At 40.9% G+C, this 21520-nt stretch overlaps 1 protein-coding gene across 1 annotated transcript in view; it reads left to right on the top strand.

Annotated features, from left to right (window-relative positions):
- Positions 1-21520, top strand: part of HCRTR2 (hypocretin receptor 2) — a 104289-nt gene that overhangs the window by 57653 nt on the left and 25116 nt on the right. The window contains exons 3-4 of the mRNA XM_089694113.1: positions 4641-4884; positions 13804-13919. Coding sequence (XP_089550239.1) covers positions 4641-4884; positions 13804-13919 — 360 coding nt within the window. The remainder of the gene's footprint in view (positions 1-4640; positions 4885-13803; positions 13920-21520) is intronic.

The raw sequence follows: 21520 nt of genomic DNA, 5'->3' as shown, positions 1-21520 counted from the left end.
TAAGCTGTCTGCCCATATGTCATACAGGTAGGCAGTTTCACACTGACAGGAAGAATCAATGAACTACCACAGTGCTCAACAGTGCTCTGGTAGTTCATTGAGTACTACAAGTCGACAGCCACAAAGGTTGTCGGTACTTGCAGTTTTCCATTCACAGAACTGTGTGAATGAATTATGTGGACAGGTGGGTGGAGCCCCGCAAGGCTGTGTTTTTTTTTTTTTTTAATTATGACAGCGAACGAGGGGTCAAAATAGTGGATAAGAGGGGTGTGTGGGGGCCGGTGCTACAGTAACATGTTACACCCTGAATATGAGTGTAACATGTAACATGTTATGAAGGGTGAACTAATCCTTTAAGTGTAACAATCCCAAAACCCATTAGAATCCTGTCTTCAGTAAATTAAATTAAGGATTATTCCTATGGATTACTAGACATTGCATTTAGCCCATTGCATTGCTTGCTTTTTTAGGGTTTTATGCTCTCCAGAAACAACTTTAACATGATTGTTTAGGAGTATTGTAGTGAGATAATATGAAGTATTGAATGGGATACATCTCCTGTTTCCTACCTGAACATACTCTACAAACCAACAGAGAACATAACTGAAGTTTTCAGGGGGGAGCTCAAATATATAAATGATAATTGCTGTTTGTAAAACAAAATATTAAATGTGTATATATTAGAGTAATTAATAAGTAATTATTAGACTTGCACCTTTCAATGTGCAGGCTGGTTTGCTCACAATTTACTATATATATATATATATATATATATATATATATATATATATATATATATATATATATACACAGTATATATTACTAACATTAATATATACATTTATATACTTTTAATGGTAGTTTCCCTCTGGAGTGAATGTATTGCCTTGTTACATATTTTATATTTTTTTTATGTACTAATCCATAATTTAGCATAATAATAACCTGCATGAGAGGTGAGTTTTTGATTGCAATCAGACCAGAGTAAATTTGGGTACTTGTCAGAGTCGACCAGCAGATGCAGATTAAATGTTATTCATCAAGATCATTTTGATGAATCTAACATATTTGAAGGGACTATAAAAACGGCATATGATGAGCTGATGAGTTTACTAGTTGTCTACAAGGCATATTTATAAACAAGTTTACAGGTTGTGTGAGCTTGATATTGGATTTAAGAAAAGGCTTCTGATTAAATTTATTGGTGACCCTAGAGCTGTTTGATCACTTTTATGTTGCTTTAAAAGAGGGATTCCCCCCCTCCCCCGCCTGTGGCACTGGCTGCACCTGCTTTGGTTCCTGAGCCCTCCTATTCCACTGGGGAGCTTAAGACCAAAGAAAAATGCTTTCCCAGAGTAAGCAGGAGGAACTTGGGGACATCTGTACCCAGATCCCTCTTACAACCAATGATTCTGGAAGATATATGTATTACATCACTTTTGGGGTCACAGCTGTCATTCCTTGGCTAGTATAGTAGAGGATGCAGCTATTCCAGCATGACCTATGCTGGAATAGTTGCATTGGAGGGAAGGGGAGACCTTTGGGTTCTAATAGACCTTTAAAGAGGATCTGTCACCTGCTCATGCTATCACATAAGGTGCTTACAAGACCCCAAGACCCCTATGTGCTAGCAATAAAGTAAACAAAAAAATTAGGAAACGTGTGAAAAAAAAGAATTGTATAAAAAAAAATAATAATTTACAAAAATGTAAAGCACCCCTACACACTCCATAAAAAAAGTTCAATGTCGGATGAGCACATGTATGTAACATCAATTGTACAACACGTTTGAGGTATCGTTGAGAACCTTGGCGTGAGAGCAAAAATTGTAGTTCAGAGTTATCTCTAATCTGATGGCTTGTAAATTGTTTTTCGCAATTACACAGGTGTTCATAATTTTTAGACTTGACATGTTTTGTATCTATTTATTTTATGCAACTCTATCTTTTATATTTAACCAAAAATTGGGTATAATATTGTGTGTGTCTGCTCTACATTTCATTTTAGTGTATTTTTTCCTTTTTTTTGCATTTGATAAATAACTTCACAAATATCATAGAACATAAAGCATTGCAACTACTACCAGAATACTCTGCAGGGTCTCTGCTTTCAGAAAACATACTTTTTGAAGGCTTTACAGTAATTTCTAGCAAAAAGCAGATTTTAACATGTATGCAAAAAATGAAAAGAATTGTCCTGATAGACAGGTAGTTAAAATATGGACCTTTGATGAATCAAGCAAAATGGGTGCTATAGAGGTAAAACAATGTTGAAAGAAGAATGACTTGTACCACTTTTGAACAGACCTTAATCATCAGCATGTCATTGAAGTACAACCAATCACATAACCACTTATAGGCACAAAAAATTCTATGTCAACTGCTTTGTAAGTTATTATAAATAACATAATTTTATTAAACACATACTGTACCAACAACACATGATTAGAATCCTTTCAAACAAAAAACAATACCACATCTCCCTTCTCTTATATTTTCAATACATACTTGAACAATTAACTGATATGGTAGACTCTGTTTTAGGAAATGCACATTTCCCCAGAGATTATATCAGATCTTAGCAGCATATAAAATAAAGCACATAATGCATAAACATTTACTCACTGAATTTATATTCCTTTTCACACACCTCAATAATTTGATAAAAAATATGTGAATATGTCTACATATGTACAGTGGGGCAAAAAAGTATTTAGTCAGCCACCAATTGTGCAAGTTCTCCCACTTAAAAAGATGAGAGAGGCCTGTAATTGGCATCATAGGTAGACCTCAACTATGAGAGACAAAATTAAAAAAAAATCCAGACAATCACATTGGCTGATTTGGAAAGAATTTATTTACAAATTATGGTGGAAAATAAGTATTTGGTCAATATCAAAAGTTCATCTCAATACTTTGTTATATATCCTTTGTCGGCAATGACAGAGGTCAAACGTTTCCTGTAAGTCTTCACAAGGTTGGCACACACTGTTGCTGGTATGTTGGCCCATTCCTCCATGCAGATCTCCTCTGGAGCAGTGATCTTTTGGGGCTGTCGCTGGGCAACACGGACTTTCAACTCCCTCCAAAGGTTTTCTATGGGGTTGAGATCTGGAGACTGGCTAGGCCACTCCAGGACCTTGAAATGCTTCTTATGAAGCCACTCCTTCATTGTCCAGGTGGTATGTTTGGGATCATTGTCATGTTGGAAGACCCAGCCACATTTCATCTTCAATGCCCTTGCTGATGGAAGGAGGTTTGCACTCAAAATCTCACGATACATGGCCCCATTCATTCTGTCCTGTACGTGGATCAGTCGTCCTGGTCCCTTTGCGGAGAAACAGCCCCAAAGCATGATGTTGCCACCCCCCATGCTTCACACTATGGTTTGGTGTTCTTTGGATGCAACTCAGCATTCTCTCTCCTCCAAATACGACGAGTTGTGTTTCTACCAAACAGTTCTATTTTGGTTTCATCTGACCATATGACATTCTCCCAATCCTCTTCTGGATCATCCAAATGCTCTCTAGCAAACTTCAGATGGGCCCGAACATGTACTGGCTTAAGCAGGGGGACACGTCTGGCACTGCAGGATCTGAGTCCCTGGTGGCGTAGTGTGTTACTGATGGTAGCCTTTGTTACGTTGGTCCCAGCTCTCTGCAGGTCATTCACTAGGTCCCCCGTGTGGTCCTGGGATTTTTGCTCACCGTTCTTGTGATCATTTTGACCCCACGGGGTGAGATCTTGCGTGGAACCCCAGATAGAGGGAGAATATCAGTGGTCTTGTATGTCTTTCATTTTCTAATTATTGCTCCCACAGTTGATTTGTTCACACCAAGCTGCTTGCCTAATGCAGATTCAGTCTTCCCAGCCTGGTGCAGGTCTACAATTTTGTTTCTGGTGTCCTTTGACAGCTCTTTGGCCTTCACCATAGTGGAGTTTGGAGTGTGACTGTTTGAGGTTGTGGACAAGTGTCTTTTATACTGATAACAAGTTCAAACAGGTGCCATTGATACAGGTAATGAGTGCAGGACAGAGGAGCCTCTTAAAGAAGAAGGTACAGGTCTGTGAGAGCCAGAAATCTTGCTTGTTTGTAGGTGACCAAATACTTATTTTCCACCATAATTTGCAAATATATTCTTTCCAAATCAGCCAATGTGATTGTCTGGATTTTTTTTTTCTCATTTTGTCTCTCATAGTTGAGGTCTACCTATGATGCCAATTACAGGCCTCTCTCATCTTTTTAAGTGGGAAAACTTGCACAATTGGTGGCTGACTAAATACTTTTTTGCCCCACTGTATATTGATCCTCCAGCCGCACCTCATAAATAAGTAAAATTATTTCCAATTCATTGTTTAGCACACCATGTAAAGTGCAAAGTGCTATATACCATCATAAAAAGTTAAGTCATTATTGCTGTGAATATATAGTTCTCACTGTGAAAAAAATTTAACCTCAAACAAATGGACACTAAGCAAAGTTATATTTTGTCAGAGAAACTGGAGAAATGTACAAATGTATTATTATGAAGTCTTGTTCATGACAGTTTTCCTTTGTGTTTATAAATATGCAGCATTGATTTTTTTTTTCTATCAAAAATTGTTAAATTGTTTATTAATTTTTTTCTTTTTTTTTTTTAGACTGTGTCAGTTTCTGTTTCTGTGTTAACACTCAGTTGCATCGCCCTGGATAGATGGTATGCAATTTGCCATCCATTAATGTTTAAAAGTACTGCCAAGAGAGCAAGAAATAGCATTATAATTATTTGGATTGTGTCCTGTGCTATTATGATTCCTCAGGCCATTGTTATGGAGTGTAACAGTGTGTTTCCAGATTTAGCCAACAAAACAATTTTATTCACTGTCTGTGATGAGCGCTGGGAAGGTAAGTGACTAATTACTTAGTTATTCTAAGCATTGTAAGTACTTTTATTTTATTATTTTTATCAGTCTAATATTTTCTGAGTTATATACTGCAAAGTTAAAGGAATGAGATATAAACAAAAAATAAAAAAATATTTTATCATATTTCAGATTTAAGTTAATAGCAGGCAGCATTTGCTGTTAGGGAGTTAGTTAGGAAAAGAATGCATAGGTAGATAGCTTTCTCCTTCTGCAGCAGTTGTGACGGTACTTCATATCAGCATCCAATGTAAAAAATGTCCAGGAAAATATGTCCGATGTCCCAGAAAGAGGGCAATGGCAGGAGATGTGTTTGCTAAACATTTTAATCCTGCTGTAAGACAGTCAAGCATTTGAGAGTTTCAATTTATGGCAGATTGTAGTGACCACCAGTTTTTATGGGTCAATATTATCATTAATACAAGTATACAGGCTCTGTTGGCAATGACCTTCCACTACTGTACTGCTAAATCACTTGTCTGAGAAGGTTTACATTTGTCCAGGTCCTGGTATAACTTGTAGTAGTTGTCAGTCACATTTTGCTGGGCTTGCTCAGTGATGTTGAAATGTTTTGTAGCTTATCCAAGCCACTTTTTTTGAACTTTATAGACCTATAATGTCTATTCGCACAATGAGGCACAGATACTTCACCACAAACAAATCACTATAGATTTGTAAAGTCAAATGTTGTTTGTCCAAGAACAAGATGAAAGTTGTAAAAGCAACCTGTTTTAGGTAACTAAATCCACCCTTGGTGTCATGTAGTCTATGCAAGGGTTATTCCTTAAGCTGGGCATGCATTAGTACAATGTTGTTTGACATTTTTCATTGTAAGAATGTTGTAAATATACTTGTCTTTTTAATCATTAGTGAGGTCAAATTGACATTCATTTTTGACTGCAGTGACAAGAACATTTGAAAGAACAGAACGCAAAACATTTCTCAAGTTTGAGAAGTGGTTCAATTTTAAACTGTGTAAGGGATTCCTTACTGTTAGAGCAGCAAGAATGTGGAATTATCTTCCACAGTTGATGGTGTGACGGGCACGGTGTCAGACCCCAGCCCTTCTCACCAAACTCATGACCGAAGGACTAGCCAATCTAAAACCTGTCACGTGCGTAACAATGCCATGCCCAGCTGCACCCTGCACAACAATTTTCCAGCTAATTGGACACAATCTATGTACCGGCACCCTGGGAGCGATTGTTATTGCGTCAGGTTAAATTCTCAATTAACCCTTCATACTGCCACCACCTCCTTTTTATACAGAGAAAGAGGAAACTCAGCAATACACTAGGGTGATTGGTTAATCGACAGTATACCACTATCTCTACAGACCAGTTATACAGAGGGTTAAACACTTATAGTAGCGCTCTTTTTAGAGGCAGGGATTCATAAATTGCAATTAAGAGCTATAGAAACAATTCAACACTTTCAGAAAGTAAGATTTATTACCAAAAGGTTAAAAGGGTGCAGTACGAATATTTACAGAAAGAAGATGTAACCAATATATATATAAATATACAGAGCACAACAGCACAGCAAACAGATAACAGAAAGAAGTTTAGGTAAATAAGTACTTGCCAAATAAATGCCTGGGGTTAAGCAGTTTCCAGTCTGGTGAGCTAAAGAAGGGATTTCTGGTCTTGCAATTAGTTGCGATGGTCCAACAAGACTCTTGGTCAGCTAGATGGTACAGAGCCGACAGACTTCACTTTTCTGACTGAACCCAACAGAAAAAAAAACCTCTTCTTTTCTAAGACAAACTCAACTGCAATCTTTCTATCACGGCCAAGCCAATACCTTATTGGAAAAAGAATTGTTAGGCAGGACTCAGCATCATACGCTGCTTGCATTCCTGAGGGAGGGGAATGAGGAGATACATGAAACCTTCTTAATACAGCGAGAACCTGTGCCTGCCTCTTATATGCACGATATTACACCTTCAGGTGTTTGCATAGGAGTCCAAGAAAAATACCGCAATGCAGAAACCTGGAGCAAAATGGAGAACTGCACCTCTTCCTGTGTGCATGATTGTGACAGATGGTGTCACACACATACACACACACACACGATGTGCCAGTGTCTTTATTCAATCTTACCAACTATATAACTTTATCTACATGCAATGCACTGTAGTGAGGAATGCAAAGACCTGTACATTGGGGAGAAAAAACATTCTCTCAACAAATGAAACATAATAAGGCAAATTCTCTAGGTCACAACTCAGTAGTTTTCCATAAGGAAATATGAGGTGCACATTTGTAGACATGGAGCACAACTGGTTCGCAGAGGTATGAAAGAGGCCATCAATGTCAAAGTGGAAAAACAATCCTGATTGTTACTAATTACCACTAACTGACAATTATTTGTAATATTGAAAGTCTCTTTCATCCTCTTCAATCATTTGTCTTAATTACAGTTGTTCAAACATGTGTACTGTACATGTAAAAATAACCCCTGAGTATGGATTAACTTTTTCTCACTAAAACACACTTTGCAGAGTTCAGCTTTCCGTTCAGAGAATATTATATATTGTGAGCTTAGTAAGGGAACGTATAATTTTTGTTCTGGTCTAATGTACAGTAGAGTAGAGTAGAAAATATTTTTTTCATATTTTGCAGTTACTGCATAGCTATCTGACTTGCCTTGCTGCTACCAACAATTTTGGACTCTGAAAAATACATAAGATGTATGGATAGATCTGTAGGTGCAAGATAGTGAAACAGTCTACAGATACATAGTACACTGTAATGGCACTGGCATAGGACCAGAGCCACCATGAACTGAGGTGGCAAGGCCAACAGAAGAGCAGAAGTACTTTGGTTTGATTACAGTCACCCACAGTATAATCATCTTGAGAGTTAGTTCCATAAGTACATTAGTGCTACCCTGCCTCCTTACGAGTTAGTGAAGAATCCTCAAAGACTAAGGGAAGAAACCCCTTACAAAAAATAAATGTGGGTGGGAAACGTAAAGCATGGAAACCATCCACCTTAGATAAGCATATACCCAATTTAGACTGCAGGTTGCAGGTTGATGAGTCTATCCATGGCATGTAAGTAAACATGCTTCACGGGGCTCCCTGCATTAATCCTATAATTGCTCCTTTCCTGGGCCCCTCTACAACTTCTAACTAGCACCATCAGCCTCAGAACAGCCTTAGAATCTCGTTGGTATTGTTCACTTGCCTTTCATTTGCAGAATAAAAGATAAAAGTCCATCCATTTCCACCTTAAAAAAAAAAAAAAAGTTATAATCCTACACCCACAGTTGATCCAGAGGAAAGCAAAAAAAAACAGAAAAGCATGATCCAATTTTCTCCTGCAGGGAAAAAAACTCCTTCCTGATACCCCTGAGACAATTGGATATTCACTGGATCAACTTTACATATGAATATTAGTAACCAGTTATATTCTGTGTATCCAAGAAAGAAGTTAGGCCTTTTTTAAAGCAATCCACTGAGCTGGCCAGAACCAACTCTTGTAGGAGTCTATTCCACATTTGCATGGCTCTTACTGTGAAGAAACCTTTCTGTATTTGGAAATTAAATTTATTTTCCTCCAGTCGTAAAGAGTGCCCCCTTGCCCACTGTGATGACCTCAAGGTGAATAACTATACACCTAGTTCACTATATGAACCACTGATGTATTTATGCATGTTGATCATATCCCCCCTTAATCTCCTCTTCTCAAGAGAGAATAAATTCAGTTCCTCTAATCTTTCCTCATAGCTGATCTCCTCCATGCCTCCTATCAGTTTTGTTTCCCTTCTCTGTACTTTCTCCAGTTCTCCATAGCTCTTTTTGTGAATTGGTGCCCAAAATTGAACTGCATATTCCAGATGAGGTCTTACTAATGATTTGTACTGGGGTAATATGATATCTCTCTCTCTGGAGTCTTTACCTCTTTTAATACGAGAGAGGATTTTGCTCACTTTAGAAACCACAGCTTGGCATTGCATGCCATTATTAAGCTTGTGATCTACCAGAATTCCCAGATCCTTCTCCACCAAGTGCAGAACCTTACATTTATCCTTCCTAACCTACACTTCCTCCTTTCAAGCCTACTTTGTTACCCCCATTAATACCTTCTCCTCCAGTCCTCGCCGCCTCTTCTCTACTTTTAACTCCCTCCTTTCTCCGCCCCCACCTCCACCCAGTACCTCATTCACCGCCCACGAGATTGCTAACCACTTCAAAAACAAGATCGACGCAATTTGTAGGGACATCACCACTGCTCAAACTTCCACCTCACCTAGCATCCCACACACTAAAACCCCCTCAACACACCACTCCTTTGACCTCGCCACTGCTCAGACTTCCACCCCACCTAGCATTCCTCACACTAAAACCCCCTCAACACTCCACTCCTTTGACCTTGCTACCACTGATGAGGTCACTAAGGTCTTCTCTGAAACCCGCCTCACCACCTGCCCCCTTGACCCTGTCCCCTCACAACTCCTACGATCATCCTCTTCCTCCATCCTACGCTCCCTCACACACATCTTTAATCTTTCCCTCTCTACTGGCACATTCCCCTCCCCTCTAAAACATGCGCACATCACTCCCATACTTAAAAAACCCTCCCTGGATCCCAACGACCTGAACAACCTTAGACCCATCGCCCTGCTGCCATTTACATCCAAACTCCTAGAGTGCCTAGTCTATAATCGCCTGAGTTCCCACCTCACTGACAACAACCTCCTTGATCCCCTACAGTCTGGCTTCCGCCCCCTACACTCCACCGAAACTGCCCTACTCAAACTCACCAACTACCTGCTCACCGCCAAAGCTAATGGCCACTACTCAGTGCTCCTACTCCTGGACCTCTCTGTGGCTTTCAACAGGGTTGACCACCCCCTCCTCCTCAAAAAACTACACTCTCTTGGCCTCCGAGACTTCGCTCTCTCCTGGCTCTCTTCCTATCTATCACAATGCTCCTTCAGTGTTACCTATAACACCTCCTCTTCACTCCCCCTCTCTGTTGGGGTCCCTCAAGGTTCTGTCCTCAGGCCCCTTCTCTTCTCCATCTACACCTCCTCCCTTGGCCAACTGATGCACTCTCACGGCTTCAACTACCATCTCTATGCCAACGACACGCAAATCTACCTCTCTACCCCTCACCTCACCCCTTCAGTCTCCGCCCGTATCACAAGCCTACTGAGTGACATATCGGATTGGATGTCACTCCACTTCTTCAAACTAAATCTCTCCAAAACTGAGCTCCTAGTTTTCCCCCCAGCCCTCGCCCCCCCCCCCAACTTCTCCATCAAGACCAACAACACCAACATCAGTCCCTACCCTCAAGCCAGAATACTAGATATCATCCTAAACTCCAATCTGTTCTTCCAGCCCCAGGTCCAATTGCTGACAAACTCATGTAGACTTCACCTCTGCAACATCTCCAAAATACGTCAGTTCCTAACCCCGGACACCACTAAGCAACTCATTCTTTCCCTCATTATATCACGCCTTGACTACTGTAACTCCCTCCTCATCAGCTTACCCCACCACAGGCTATCCCCGCTTCAGTCTATCTTGAATGTTGCGCCCAGACTCATCCACCTTATTAACCACTCCGTATCCGCCACCCCTCTCTGCCAATCCCTCCACTGGCTCCCGATTGCCCAGTGGATAAAATTCTGAATGCTAACATTGATCTATAAAACTGTTCATAATACTGCCCCAAACTACATCACCAATCTGGTATCCAAATACCACCCAAAACTCATTCTCTCCGCTCCTCACAAAACCTCCTACTCTCTAGTTCCCTGGTCTCCTCCTCCCATGCTCGTCTCCAGGGCTTCCCGCATCCTCTGGAACTCCCTACCCCAATCCATCAGACTATCACCTACTCTACTTGCCTTTAGGCGCACTCTGAAAACCTATCTCTTCAGGGAAGCCTACCCCACCCTCAGCTAATTACTGAACGCCTCTACTCTTCCTACCACTCCATCCCCCACAGCTATTTCCTCCTGTACCACTATCCCCTCCCTCCTAGACTGTAAGCTCCAATGAGTAGGACCCTCGAACCCCTCGTATATTGAATCATATTGTTACTGTACTGTCTCGTGTACTGTCTCCCATTATAATGTACAGCGCTGAGCAAACTGTTGGCGCTATATAAATCCTGTATTATAATAATAATAATAATAATAATTTATCAACATTATAGCCACATAGTTGCCTAATTAAACAGTGCATTGAGGTCAGCTTGTAAGTTGGGGACATCCTGTAAGGACATTATTCCACTGCACAGCTTGGTGTCATCTGCAAAGAATGAAATGGTATTTGAAATCCCAGACCCTATATCGTTTATAAATATATTAAAAAGTAAGGGTCCCAACACTGAGTATTGGGGTACACCACTGACAAGCCTAGACCATTCAGAGTATGAATCTTTAACCACTACGATCTTTTAACCAGTTTTCTGTCCATTTACATACAGATTTTTCCAAGCCTGTAGACATTACCTTACACATTAGCCTTGTGTGGGGAACTGCGTCAAATGCTTTTGCAAAATCCAAGTATACCACGTACACCGCCACCCCTCTGCCCAAGATTTTGCTCACCTCCTCATAAAAAGAAATCAGATTTGTTTGACAACTTCTGTCTTTCATGAATCCATGCTGTCTGTGGTATGGCTGCAGCTCTGCCTCAGCATGCTCCACAAAGTACAGACAAGCCAAAAGACAGTAAGCCAGGTAAGTACTCCCACCCAGCTGGGAAGGATAATAAAAGGGACATTCTTTATTACCCCCAAAACATGACAGGCACACAAGGGCAAGGCTCATCAGAGAAGGCTGACAATACCTCAGACATGCAGCTGGACTCTGCACAGGTTATAAGCCTAGACTCGGTTGCTATCTTGCTCCCTGGCATTGAGCAATCTGCTAGCGCTGCGGATCTTATTGAAGGAGATGATTAACCCACACTATAGGAGATCCTAAGTTCTGTGTGTAAGTGTGCTGCTTTAGTCAATTCAGTTGATGGAAGGAGAAAGTTTAATTACTACGGCATGACAAGAATTACAGGAGCAAACTAGTGCGGCTGAAAGTTGCATTAGTGACCTAGAAGATAAATTACCTGTATTGTTTGCTAAAACTCGTTCTACGGCTCGCCTGTCCCACAGCAAAAACCAAATGACATTGAAAATAGCCTGAGGCTGAACAATATTCACATAGTGGGCCTGGCCGAATGTACAGAGGGCAGGGACCCCACTTATTTTATTGAAAAAAATGACTTCTTGATATTTTTGGTAGAGATGCTTTTGCCTCCTTATTTGCGGTAGAACGAGTCCACTGCACACCCATGAGAGTCTTGCCTGGAAACTCACCCAGATCCATTTTAGCTTGTCAAGATTCAGAACGGGTGTTATGCCTGGCTAGAGGACATCCCAATATACAATATAATGGGTTGAAAGTTTCCTTCTACCCCAATTTCTTCTCGCAATGTAGCATAAAAGAGCAAAATTTCTAGATGTCAAACAACGGTTGCAGTGCTTAAAAATACAGTACGGCATGCTCATCCTATTCATTTGAGAATTATTGCTAAGGGTCAGATGCACTTCTTCAACACAGCTAAGCTACAGAGGCAGTGGAATGGCTAGATGTCAAGGAGTCTTCCTTGTGGGCACAGAAACTGGATGATGCAGAGGTTTAACCCTTCACTTTCTGCTTACTGACGAGTGGGAAAACTCATTTGATCGTTTGCAAGGAGAGGTCTGAGTAGCAGAGGAATCATATGCTTGGAGGATCTGATGTTGGGATCCCATAAGTGTTTTGATCCTTACAGGTCGAAGCAATAAGGTGAGAGGCTAATCTTGCCACTTTTGGATCTTGTTTGTGGTTACCCACAGTCTCCATACACAGGCACGAGTGTTCATCTGGGTTTGGATAAAGTGGTGCGGATAGCACCATTTTGGACTTTGGTTCTCATATTTGTCGTGTGTTATTCCTTGGTGTGCGGTTTGCCGCACACTTGAAGCTTTTTTTCCACTATTGCATATTATATGTTTTTTTCTTCGATTTGCATCTTGAGATCTGTATAGATATATCACCTAATACGTGATTATCATATCATATTTTGCATTCTTTATATGCACATTTGTTTGTCACTTGCATGTTTATGCGTTTATTTTGCAGCTGAGTCCATATTTATGCGGGACCTTTAAGTCCCAGTGGCACTATTATTCACCACCACCATTCTATCCTGCGTAGGATTTATTCACTTTTTATATTTATTTATTGTATATATGGTTCCACATATGGCTTATTGTTATTTGTGTGGTTGTGCATTTTTCACTTCTTCATTCACTTGCTGATCCAATTAGGATCATATCACGATTGAGATACTTGATAAAGACCCCATGAGGATCTTATCACATGGTTTTTTGTTTGCACATTGTCTCACTGTATATAATGTCTCCACTTTTTTGATTATACTAATTTAAATATGTGAATTATGGATTGTGAGTAGCTCAACATCAGTTTGTTTCTATTAAATTTTCCAACCGTCAACAAAGAGATATCAGTAAAGAAGTTACAAAGCTGGTGAATGAGGCTATGGCCCCAAAGGTCCAGTACATATTTTAAATCTCATTCCCAATGCTGATGTATCTAGAGGCAGCTTATGGGTTCCTACTCTTCCATGTGTTTGAAACAATTGTTCTATCAGAATTGTTGAAGTCTGTTGTTAAAAAATAAGGGGTCTTTTAATTTGTTGTCACTTAGAATTCACACAACGTTCACTCAAGTTTCACACATTTTTCTAATAGAATGCAATAGGCAAATGTGTGAATCAAAGGTTAATATTGTGTGAATCTTGGGTGAAAACATTTATAAATAGACCCTTATATGTTTTCTCCCCTGAACTTATGTATATTTCACTTTTTTTTTTTAGGTGAAATTTACTCCAAAGTTTATCACATATGTTTCTTCTTCATAACTTATATGGTTCCGTTATGTCTGATGATTTTAGCCTATTTGCAAATTTTTCGAAAATTGTGGTGTCGGCAGGTGAGATTTTGTTATTTTTAAATATGTGTCTATTGAAAAGGTAATGTTTCTATAAAGAAAAGAAAACAGATTAGTGTAAAATCCTTATTTTAACAAAATGCATTTAATATCAGTGATGAGCTTTCAGTGCAAAAATAAGTCAAAGGACTAGCTTTCGATCACATGATTGCTGCGATAGCCTGTGGTCAGTAACTGTACAGGCGGCCTTTGAACTTTCTCTCCTCTTGAATAAGATGCATTGGGTTCCATCCACTAAAGCAGATTGTAAGCGGCATTTAGGTGATCTGACACATTTTTCCCAAATATTGCAAGCGATGACAAAAATGTGAAACCAAAAAGTTTCCAGAAATACTGCATAAGACGGCTTTAAAGTCAATTCACTAAAGGAAAAAAATCGGTTAAGTAAGTAGTGGTCCAGGCATGCAATATTGAAGGAATGTAAAGATATATTAGCTAATTTGGAGTAGATTTTACCTTTATGGATCAGTGGTCTTGCAACAGTAATGCATAGAAGCCAAAATAAGGATAAAAAGACAGAAATGTTACATTTAGTAAAATATATCTATTTTCATCAGTCATTTCGCTAGATTTTTAGACTTTTTCATGTATATATAAGCATATACTGTATTTTCTGCATAAACCACCCAATCACTCCAAACATAATACAATGTACATGCATATTACAATGGTCTAATCCAGGGCTCCTTAAACTACGGCCATTTATCCGGCCTGCCAGCAGGGGCGTATTTGCCGCGAGGAAAGGACACTAATTACAGGGGCGGGCGGGGGGCTGCTGTATCTTACCTGGCTCCATGTCCCAGTCCCACGACAATCCAGTCCAGGAAGCGCTGCTCTTTCATTCACTCTGGCCAGCATGTGTGTTTATTTTTCACTCCCCTTTTTTTGTTAATGGGCAGCGGTACTATGCACTCTTTTCACATTCATGTGGTGGAAGGGCAGTATTTGGGGGCCCCATTTTTAAAATTATTTTAAAGGCGGCACCCAAATTCTGATAAGCTCATAGATTCCCACAACCATGGGTCCACGGTTGTGGTGAAGATGCCCTTGTCCTCATCAATAAGAGGGTCTCCAAGGCAGTGCCCACCCCCTGCTATTTCACAATCCCTTGCCTATTAGCATAGAAAATGATCATTAACTTTTTTTGGGCTCCCATTTACTTCAATACATTACATTTGATCCAGGTGGGCAAAACAGTGATAAAAAAGCAAAAAGCAAACACAATCATGGGATGTGTTAAAAAAATATATAATAATTAGTGATGATAATAGCCTCATAAAAGGCCACATGTATAAAATAGGGTAAAGCATCAAATCCCATATTCAATAAGAACATAGATAGTTTAGAAAGTGTTTTAAGAACCCCAAGTAAATTAACCTCTTAATGCTGGGCCTCCCAGCACTTTAAGGGGTTTCTGATGCAGGGAGGCAGGGCGGGGTTTATGAACATGTGACCATTGTGATTGGCTGTCACAGTAGTCACAAACTCCTGATCCCAAGTAGGGACCGGTAACTGTTTCAGGAGCACATGCCTCTTGGCATCAATACCCACCTGCTGTGAGGCCGCATATGTGCATACTTTCATTCACTCGCAATGTAAAGCTGTCATCACTTGCATTGTCCAGCAATGCAGATCCTCATCAATCATGATGAACAGTGCCCAACGCCCAGTGAAACAAAATCCCAATAAGACCCACATAATGCATCAGCTCCCTGTTCCTACAAATGACAGTTTCCCTGCTGACAGTTGAAATCTCAACAAAGACAGGGTAAGTTTGAGATGGCATGACCAAATATTGACAAAACTTATTTGGTTAGCAATGTCAGTCATCCCTTGTCCCCTTGATTACATTTCAGCTGTCACTGGAGAATGCTCAGCTGACAAGTGAATATGCAGGGGGATAAGTCATGGTTGTTAGGAAGTTGGTGGCTGCTGGTACTGGTGCTCTGTGAAAGTTGTCATATTTAAGCAGAAAGGGGTTTTGTCTGAACCTGAGGCCTATCCCTAATGACAGTATACACATGGGTATAGTTCCACCCTCTACCCAACCTAACCACAGGACTGGTTATACTATAAATGAAACACCCACCAAAAGGCAGTATTCTCATTCTTTTAGGCTGGTATTCCAACTGCACACTGCTGTTCAGAAAATAATAAAAGCTGCGCAGAAGCTTGTGGGCTTTAGGTTAGTTTCTTTAAACAAAAATTACAAGCCCTATTGTGTTAGCAGGAAAGGCAAAATAGTAAATGACCTGTCCCACCCTGGAAACTATCTTTTTAAATTACTGCCACCTGGCAGGAGGTTCAGAAATATAAAGGTGAGGACAAACCCAATCAAGGAAAGTTTCTTTCCAAGGCCCTAAATGGTAATTTCTAATAATATTATCTAGCTTTAAGTGACTTGGCTTGTTGTTGTGGTAGGTGCTCCTTTTAGGTTTTTATATGGGGGCATAATGTTCCCATGAGTGTATGTTCAGGATGTTGTATGTTCTCATATGTGTGGAGTTTTTATAGAATTTCATTGTAATTTGCGTTACAATGATAATAAGGTATTTCTCCTTAAGATAAGATAAGATGATTTGTCTCGTCATAACTATGCTCAGTGCAAAACCCTGCAGGGGTAATGATTAAGTATTTTATTCAACAAACATATCATTAGCTTAATTTACAACTGAAAAATCAATTTCCACTGTGGTCAATACTGTAATAGGCTAGAATTGTGCCATACATGGAGGTTGCTGCCCTGCAGATTAATTCTGGAAATACACCTCTGAATTCTGCCCTTGTGGACTCTGGTAGAGTGGGCCTTGAGATTAATTATTGGATCCATCTTTCACCATATAAAACCTCTGAATTACCTTGACCAGCCATGATGCAAGTGTCTTGGTGGATGCTGAAAGCCCCTTTCTAATACCAAAAGGAATGATGAACAGCTATCCTGACCTTTTAAAAGAGGAGGTCATTCCTCCCAAATTTAACGGATGTGGTGAATCATATGTTTAAACAAGGAATGCTAGAGGAAAGATGTCCTCACTCAGATTAAAAGATCTGCAGAGATTTGAACAGTGCAGGGGGAAAGGTCTTGGAACTACCCTGCTTGGAAAATGGCGGCAATAAGGTAGTTTACAGCTCATAACACAGACATCTGAGACACTTTGTTGCATTGGTGCAGTTGAGGCTTCTTTCTGGCAAGTCAACCATGCAGCTCATTTTTGTTCAAGTATTGTCGTATTATGCTCCTTAAAAACAACCACACCATCTTTGTCCAGAGCAGCCTGCTTTTCTCCCAAGATTACCTGTGAGTTTTTATTTGTATCCCAAACAATTCTTTAGGCAGCTGTGGCTGCAATCTCTCATGGTCTAGCTCACCTTGGCTTGGTATCAAGAAATCCTTGAATCTGCAATTTCTTAATAATTGATTGAACAGTACTGACTGGCATATTCAAAGCTTTCCATATCTTTTTCTATAATTGTCTATCTTTATAACGTTCCATTACCTTGTTACGCAGATCTTTTGACAGTTCTTTTCTGCTCCCCACTGCTCAGTATCTATTCTTCTTAGTGCATCCACATGAGAACTAACAAACTCATTGACTAATATATGCATACACTAATTGCAATTTAAAAAGCCACAGATGTGTGAAATTAACCTTTAATTGCCATTTTAACCTGTGTGCAGCACCTTGATTGTCTGTACCAATGCCAAACATTCCAGGGTATGTAAACTTTTGATCAGGGCCATTTGGTGATTTCTGTTATAATTATGATTTAAAAAGGAGCCAAACAACTATGTGACAATAAATGGCTTCATATGATCACTATTCTTTAATAAAGGTTTTTTTGGCATAATCTGTCATATTTTCAATGTCAATGCTAAAATGTCATGATTTTTCCCAGGGTAGGAAATCTTTTGAGCACAACTGTATATTATATTTCCTGATTTGTTTCTTCTTGCTTATGAATAAGAAATAATAGAAACCTTGAAATGTTTCTGAATGGGAAATACATGTATAGAAGGCTTTCTTTCCAACAACGTTTGGATATACTGCATATGGTGCTTTTGCCTGGAGCTTTTGCTTGCCCAGAGAAACATTGGTGGGAATTAAATGGATTGGAGGAGAAGAAAAAACCCAACAATGGCCTTCTTGAACTATTGACAGAACCCATGGATCCTAAACATGCTCTGCATAAACTTTTGTGAATTCCCACAACCTGGCACTTACTACGCAAATTTGGGGAGAGAAACACTCAGAAGGGGTTTGCTGCTCTTGGTGGGAAGGAGTGGACTTAGATTTAGACAAAGAAAAGATGATTGTTCATTTCTCTGCTATAGCCTTCCCAGGCCTATAAGACTTACCATTAGTAAATATTTTGTTTCCTTGCTTTCTGTCCTTTGCTGTATTTGCATCAGGAATTATTCCCAACTTGCCCCCTTACTCCAGCACATTACTGAACAGGGAGGAACAAACAGAATTCTGTACCAGTTTGAGGTGTTTTCAGTCCATGCCTTAAGCCATGAGGATCCTCTGGCCATAACAGACTAGAACATGGCTCTAGGGGAACAGCATATTGCATCTATAGCTGCCTCTCCAGTGGAGTCACCGGCCATCTTAATTTGACCCAGTGACCCAGTGATTTAATCAGCAGCCAAAAGGTCAGTTTCTACTTTTTCCACACAGACATAAATTGCCATGGCTATAGAAATGAGTGACAGTGCTGGCCTAGATGCACTATCTAAAGTAGTATAAATCTTTTTTAGCTCCATATCCATTCTCTGTCCCAGGCATTGCTAAAAGATATTGCATCATCCATTGGTGGGGTTTTGTGTCTGGCTAGTCTGATTACTGGTACACCGACTAAAACCAAAACAGTAAGTTTCATCTTCATCTTTGAATAGATACAGTTTAGCAAACCTATTTGAAAGAGATCCATTCTTTAATTTCTTCCATTAGAAGAAATGGTAGAAAAGCTTTTCTGTGTATGCAGATAATACCTTCTTAATCATATTATAGTAGATATAACCGGTTCTGTAAGTGAATAGGGGGCAGAGCTACACCCAAGTGCATGCTGTCGTGTTTTTGTCTGGAAAAACCTATTTGAGTATTTGAATTTCAAGCTAACATAGTTTTTGATGCTAAACAGAATAGATGTTTGGAAGTTAGAATAGATGTTTATCTCCTTTGTAGTATTTATTGAAACACAGATGCACAAAGCAAATAATACAAATCACATACCATGTTCACATTTTTTCTTCCATTACTAACAACTTAGCATGCTCTGTACAAAACACCCCAGGGATTCCACAATTCTAGACATTATGATTTTTGATAAGATGTATTCAAATGAAAACCTGTTATTATAATAGCTTGGACCCAGGATGACAATATATTCCTGTTAAACCTGTGACATTTTATTGTGCAATACAATTCAATAATGAAATAAAACTTTATTAAATCCATCAACAGGGAATAGATCACCTATCATTTTAAAATGCTATTTAAGGAATTACTAAACACAGATTTTTACTAAATGCTAATGCAAAACAATGCAACAAATGTAAACAGTATATACTGTCAGGAGCATATAACGCTCATGACCCATGGTAGCTGCTGGTCTCATTCCTAATGTTTCTATGGCACTGTCTACTGGCTGTCTTGAGTGTAAGTCCTGTGGTGCGCATGTTCTGTTTGCACTGATTGGTGGATTTTTTTAAATTAGTTTCTCTGTGTTAACACAACTTGCCATATACCTGATGAAGGGGTCCTGTGAAACTCCGAAAGGTTGTTCTTGCTGTAACTATGTGATTGCTTATTAAAGCTTTGGACCCATATTGGAGAATCTTGGTGTGCTGGTGACATTCTTTCCTCGCTGTGATAGACTGTCACAGCAGTCACATGGATGCTGTAAGGGACCGCCTGGCGGTACCACTAGCACTCCACTGAATAGGCGTCCCCAGCGCACGGAGTCTAAGTCCCAGGGTGCTTGTTCACCAGGGCCCCTGATGGTGGGGATGGACTTGGAGCCCCCTGAGACCAGGTCGTGGCTACTGGGTGCGTCCGTCAGTGGTAGTGGTATGCGCCAAGGGCTCCCACGGGGAAGAGTCTGATATGAGGAGGTCAGCAGACCCCACTGCACGGGATGGATGGATGGATGAGCAAGGTCAGACGGGCCGGGTCGGTAACAGAGAGGACGGCAAGGTACAAGGCAGCGGGCATAGAATGGTCGGGTCACACGCCAGGTCAGCAACAGCAGGTCAAATCCAATAGGGGGCATTCAGGAGAGAGGTCAGGCAAAGCAAGGGTCAGGGCAGGAGAAATACAGCAAGGTCAGGTACAATCCGGGTCAGCAACTTACAATACACAGGTTCGCAGATACAGGATACAGGTAAGACCAGAAGGCACTGAATGACAGCTCAGGGTCATTTAAATATCCCGCCCTGCGCTGCCATTGGTGCCCAGCGGGCGGCCGCGGCTTCTACTGCGCATGCGCGAACTCGAACGCCGCGGCCGGCCCGGACCTAGTGCTCGAGTCACACTGCGCCTGCGCCGGGACCATCGCGGCGGGGATCGAGAGGATCCCTGACATTGCCCCCCCCCTACGGGCAACCTCCGGATGCCCACCCGATCTCTCCACCACGGGTGATCGCGAAAGAACCTCCGGACAAGTCTAGGTGCATGGACATTCTGGGCTGGTTCCCAAGAATTGTCCTCAGGGCCATAGCCCTTCCATTTGATTAGGAATTGGGCCTGGCCCCCCCTCCTTCGGCACTTTAGGATTGATTCCACCTCAAATTCTTCTTCTCCCTCGACCGTTATGGCTTCCGGGGGTCTCGATTCTCGGTCAGGGAAGGCATCTGGGATTATTGGCTTCAGCAGGGACACATGGAAGACTGGGTGGATTTTGAGTGTGTCAGGAAGGACGAGTTCGTAGGCCGCTTCGTTGACCATCCGTTTAATGCAGAAGGGGCCTATAAACTTGGGTCCCAATTTCTTCGACGGACAAAGCATCTTTAAATTGGACGTCGCTAGCCAAACCTTCTCCCCAGGCCGCAACACCAGATCTCCCCTCCGTTTCCTGTTGAATGCCTTCCTGTAGTCTTCCTGGGCCCGACTGATGGCCTCTTGAAGCTTCTTATTGTTCGTGGAGAAAAACGTTACTACATCTTGCGTTGCTGGTACTGGGCATTCCGGGACCAAATCCAGGAGGAAGACGGGGTGAAAACCATACTTGGCAAAGAACGGGGACTGTCCCGTCGCTGAGTGACGGGCGTTGTTGTACGCGAATTCCGCTAGGGGGAGAAGTGGCATCCAGTCATCTTGAGTAAACGAAGTGTAGCATCTCAAGTATTGCTCCAGGGTCTGATTGGTCCTTTCGGTTTGACCATTAGTTTGAGGGTGGAATGCAGAGGAAAGGGACAATTTGATGTCCAGGGCTTTGCACAGTGCCCTCCAAAATCTTGACGTGAACTGGACCCCTCGGTCCGAGACAATGTCTTCGGGGACCCCATGCAGCCTTACTACCTCACGAATGAAAACTCACGCAGTCTCGGCTGCCGAGGGGGTTTTCTTCAACGGGATGAAGTG

Source organism: Staurois parvus, unplaced genomic scaffold, assembly GCF_062004578.1.
Source record: "Staurois parvus isolate SC_StPar_1 unplaced genomic scaffold, SC_StPar_1.0 ptg000652l, whole genome shotgun sequence".
Classification (NCBI taxonomy): domain Eukaryota; kingdom Metazoa; phylum Chordata; class Amphibia; order Anura; family Ranidae; genus Staurois; species Staurois parvus.
The sequence above is the reverse complement of the archived record's forward strand: the minus strand, read 5'-3'. Positions and strand labels throughout refer to the sequence as shown.